Source organism: Olea europaea, unplaced genomic scaffold (genome assembly GCF_002742605.1).
Source record: "Olea europaea var. sylvestris unplaced genomic scaffold, O_europaea_v1 scaffold9346, whole genome shotgun sequence".
Lineage (NCBI taxonomy): Eukaryota > Viridiplantae > Streptophyta > Magnoliopsida > Lamiales > Oleaceae > Olea > Olea europaea.
In genome coordinates this window covers 608-5,164 of record NW_019267836.1, presented here as the reverse complement: position 1 = coordinate 5,164, position 4,557 = coordinate 608, and the positions used below count along the sequence as shown (strand labels likewise).

At 33.6% G+C, this 4,557-nt stretch overlaps 1 protein-coding gene across 1 annotated transcript; it reads right to left on the bottom strand.

Moving 5' to 3' along the window:
* Positions 1 to 262: 262 nt before the first annotated feature.
* On the bottom strand, positions 263 to 4,088 carry LOC111392476 (chaperone protein dnaJ 15-like). The gene is made up of 6 exons (XM_023017826.1): positions 3,970 to 4,088; positions 1,955 to 2,054; positions 1,756 to 1,864; positions 1,505 to 1,653; positions 1,361 to 1,414; positions 263 to 800 (listed from the first exon to the last, which is right to left on the bottom strand). Exons 1-6 carry the CDS (start codon positions 4,086 to 4,088, stop codon positions 570 to 572), a joined length of 762 nt encoding a protein of 253 aa, XP_022873594.1. The 3' UTR covers positions 263 to 569.
* Between the last annotated feature and the right edge of the window lie 469 nt (positions 4,089 to 4,557).

The following is a 4,557-nucleotide window of genomic DNA, read 5'->3' as shown; positions in this document are numbered from 1 at the left end:
CGATGCTGTAGGAGACGTGAGCCCATTTTAATTAATTTTTACTTCTGTTTATTTTTATTTTATGTACATTTAGTTATTTTAATGAGGGCAAATTAAGTCTTTAGCGTGATTAGATTATTCTTCCGAACCCATATTAGTTTAACTTTTATAAGATGTCTTTTTGGATGTTTTGAATATTCAATAAATGACACTTTCGATCAATTCAAACAAAAATTTCTTCCTGCACCATCATTCCTAGTAATGAAGGCTCAACCAACAGATCTACTCAACAACTAGAATTTATATACAACAAAGTAAAAGGATTTTCAACCGAATGCTAGGCTTGTTCTACATGACATTTCAAAATGTATCCTGGGGACTGAATAGCCACAACTCCAAGAATACTAATCTTTTTAGTGATTAAATATCACAAATCCTATATGAAAAACTCAGAAAACAGAAAATGGTAAATGGTAAAAACATATTTTGAACGCATAATACAAGGAATGGTTTAGACAGCGAACTAGCCAAATGCTTGCATGAAAGGATAAAATTCCAAACCTCTGGAGCAAACACAAATTATGTACCACTCACTTTTTATCAGGTCCTTTGAGGTTGAAATTGAACCATTTCTTCTTTGCAGATATGTCCTTTGAATCGGAACTGCTCTCTTCTCCCGGGCTGTCAGACATGCACTCTTCACCAGGAATTTTGCTGCCACTTCCATTGCTAAAGTGTCCACTCTCACTGGTATTGCCCACCGACCTTACAACGGTAAAAGATGAGTGGACGCTATCTCGCTGTTTTAGAAGTTCGTCAACCTGTTTATGAACATGAGTAAATACCACAGGCAAATATTTACCAACCAAAAAAGCAGGATCAGGAATGACAGGATTTATTAAGAGAGAAGAATACAGTTACAAACTAGGCAATGCCTTGTAAATATGTCTAGTTAATGGTTCAGCCACTTAAATTATGAATATTACTCTAAAATGAGATTCCTATTGGCTATTACATTACAAACAACGAAATCACAGTTTGTAAACTCTAAAACACAGATGCCCAATGTGTGACTTTTGGGTTTTCTTAATATAAGATAAATTAATGTTACCAAGAGGCTAACCAGCAAAGACAATGTGAAGATCAAAATTCCATTTCTCAAAATGACTTTAAAAAAAGGGGGAAAAGAGAAAAGAAAAAAGAAAAAAGAAAAAAGACGATCAGTTGTTTCTTCTATTCTTAAACATCATTATTATATTTCTCAAGATAAATATCTATGTATGGATTTGAGGTTTCAGAGGGATAGAAATTAGATTCAAAACTAATACATACTGACAATAAAAACGTTTAACCATAAAGAATTCCCAGGAAGCAAACTTACAGATTGCTTTTCCTGGCTGTATCTGTTGGTGACTTCTTGGAAGCGTGCCAATGCCTTCAAAATAGAAGAGGAAGACTGTAAAATTAAATCCACAAACATTAACTGCAAACATCATTAGGAAACATAAGTGAAAAAGTAGGAAACCTTTCTATATTCTGTTTCGAATTGGCGTAGTTCATTTCTCTTCCTCAAAATCTCAGCCTCAATATCCTTAAGCTTTTCAGTTGTCTCCTCATACGACTTTGCAGAGAGAGCCTCAATTGTATAGGTAGCAGTTTTAAAGAAATTATCTCCTGCACAAATCAGGCCAAATGCAAGTATTTAGAGATTCTTGTCTTTTCTTGATCATCTGATATTCATCAAAATAATAAGATACATAAAAAGAAAGTTCAGACCATAAACAGCAAATATGTGGGTGCCAGCCTTTAGTTCTGAGACCTCACAAGGTTGAAGGCCGTCCAATCTCTTGAAGAAAGAAGCTTCTGAGTCCTTTGCCATGGCCAACTGAACCAACACACAAGTGAATTTATCAGTAAAAGTGAACCTGCAAGCCTTTTCACTGAAAGGAAAAAGTAATTTGGAAATTAGGCATACCGCATTTATAGTTGAATCCATTCTGTATACTTGGAAATGCAAGAAATACATTCCGGCTGATGTAACATTGCCTGTCTTCTCACTGTCTTCCTGTATATGTTAATTGCATTAGAGTCACAAAATTTAGCAGCTGGTCTATTCTCAATGTACTCTCCGCATGTTGCATAATTAACGTTATTAGTCACACACGTACACAGCAAAGACCCATTAACATTGTAACTCTAGAAAGTTTTTTACTTTAAGTTTCAGAAAAAAATTTCGTTTTTATATGTTTAAGAAGACACACTCAATATGCTGGATAAAGGGTACAACTTAAACATCAAAAGATGAATAATTTATCCAACTGATTTTGTTCAGATTGGTTCCAAATGCACATATTAATCAAAGTTAAGAAGTGGATCGCCATATATACAATTAAAATCAACCTATTTATCCCCTTATATTGGGTGAACTACAAGAGCAAGTTCAGGGGGGAATCAGGATGACAGGAATTATTAAAGCTAAGCATTAGTGTATACTATGGAAATATTTATGGTTGTCATCAAGGCAAAAAAATCAGTCTATCAAATGGAAAGAAGACTTGGCCCATGTTTAGCTACCGTTTATAATATGTTGATAAAAGGTCAAACCACCTTGTATCCACATATACTACTCACTTATCATTCACTCATTTGTATCTATTTATAATGTAAAAATGTCTATAAACAACTCCCAAAGATGCTTTGAGAAAGAATATCCTTGAAATCAACAAAAGAAAAGGAAGACAACTTAGGACAATGAGATCTTAGGATTGAACCAACCTATGATCTTCGAGCTTGGGTACAGGTACGTATCTAAGTGTCTGATCTTTTATTTTCTAATTAAATTATAAGTGCTAAAATGTAGGATACAGGAATATGACTAAAAATAGTCCAAATTTTGGACACAGGTACGTGGATACATTTTTGAAACTTCAATCTTTGAACTAAACATAGAACATAACTTAATTTTAAAAATAGGGCAAACCTATAAATTGAAAATGACAAAAATTTTAAAAAGCGACAAATTTAAATTATAAGTGACATAACATGTTGTCAGCTAATAAGAGTTTTTTTGAAGATTTATTGTAAAATTTACAAATTAAGCCCTTGTTTGGTTGTGCTTTTTTCACTCCAAAAAATTGATTTTTTGACCGTTATTTTATTATTTCAGACATCATTTTTTACTTTCACAGGTGGTTTCCACTTTTCTCCCTAACAGTCAAAAAATCAGTTCTCATGATCAATACCGAACAGGCCCTAAATATGGCTGCTATCATTGAATTTAACAATACAAAGTCAATTACGTTTTAAAATGTCAATATTAATAAAATTCTATTTACATCGATTTGGATTATCAAGATCATAAAAATAAATATAAAAACATGATATTTTGAGACTTAGTTGTTAAAATGAGAAATTTACATGACGGAAAAAAAGTCAAAATACTACGAGTGGTCCTTAAATTGTGGATGAATTTGATTTTTTTTTAAAGATCGTGAGTGTCCAGGCCAGCTTACGCGCACCTCGATTAATCTCACGAGACCTTGAAATTAACAGTCGAGTACTCACCTCAATGGCCTTGAGGAGACTCGAAGTGGTGATTATTGGGAAGCAAATCCAAGGCCTAACCACTGATTTACTCCTCAATGTTGATTTTTCTTTAATTATTATTGATATAATTGATAAATCCACATTAATCAATGAAATAATAGTTAAGAAAGCAATTAAGAAGATTACTAAGAAAGTAATTAAGCAATTCCAGGATCTACTATATTAAATACGTTTGAAAAAAAAATTAAAGATGCCAAATGCATATTAATCAATTTTTCAAGATCAGAGCCAAACTTGGCCTAATTTGCCCTTAAAAAAAATGAAAAAAGAAAGCAGCCCAAACAAAAGGCCCAATCCAACACTCTTTCAGGGCCATACTTAGCCTAATTTGCCCTTATTGGGGGGAGGGTCCCATACTAAAGGCCCAATCCCTCCTTCACTAACCTTTCATCTTCCCGACTTTCTTCGCTCTCTAATAATAGCAGCAGCCAAGATCCAACAAGCTCTACCCATGGCCGTGTCCCGTTGAAAATTGCCTTGTCCGCCACATATCTCATACCCATACTCATATCATGTCAACATGGGTATGCCAACCAGAAAGAAGAGTACGAGCATAGGCACCAACTCAAGAATAGTATGCATAGGTCACTTTTAATTTTTGTATTTGTTATTTTCGTTTTCAATACACCAAAGCAGTCACTTATATTTCCCATGAGTGCTGTGGTAATCTCAAGAACTAAACCCTATCTTTCGATTCCATTTCTCCCTCCCCCCATCCTAAACCCCAACCCCCAATTTTACTGTTTGAGCTTCTATAGTACATTCTAAAAGATGCATTTCTCAAAAAAATAAAACAGGAAAATTTACATTTTAGGCTTATTGTTTAAAAAGAAAATAAATATCAAACGAGGGAAGTGATTTTTTTGTATATACATGAGATAGATAAATCTGCATTTGATAATTGTATAGAAGTGAAAGAATGTTGAAGAAGAAAGCAAAACAGACTCTAAAAGACTTGCATTAATGTTCATT

What these genes read in the sequence shown, in the direction of transcription:
- LOC111392476 (XM_023017826.1), bottom strand. Translation starts at nt 4,088, where the DNA reads ATGGGTATGAGATATGTGGCGGACAAGGCAATTTTCAACGGGACACGG. An exon ending in GAAAGTCGGGAAGATGAAAG is followed by an intron (nt 2,055 to 3,969) that starts GTTAGTGAAGGA and finishes CTAATGCAATTA; the next exon opens with ACATATACAGGAAGACAGTG. An exon ending in TGGATTCAACTATAAATGCG is followed by an intron (nt 1,865 to 1,954) that starts GTATGCCTAATT and finishes GTGTTGGTTCAG; the next exon opens with TTGGCCATGGCAAAGGACTC.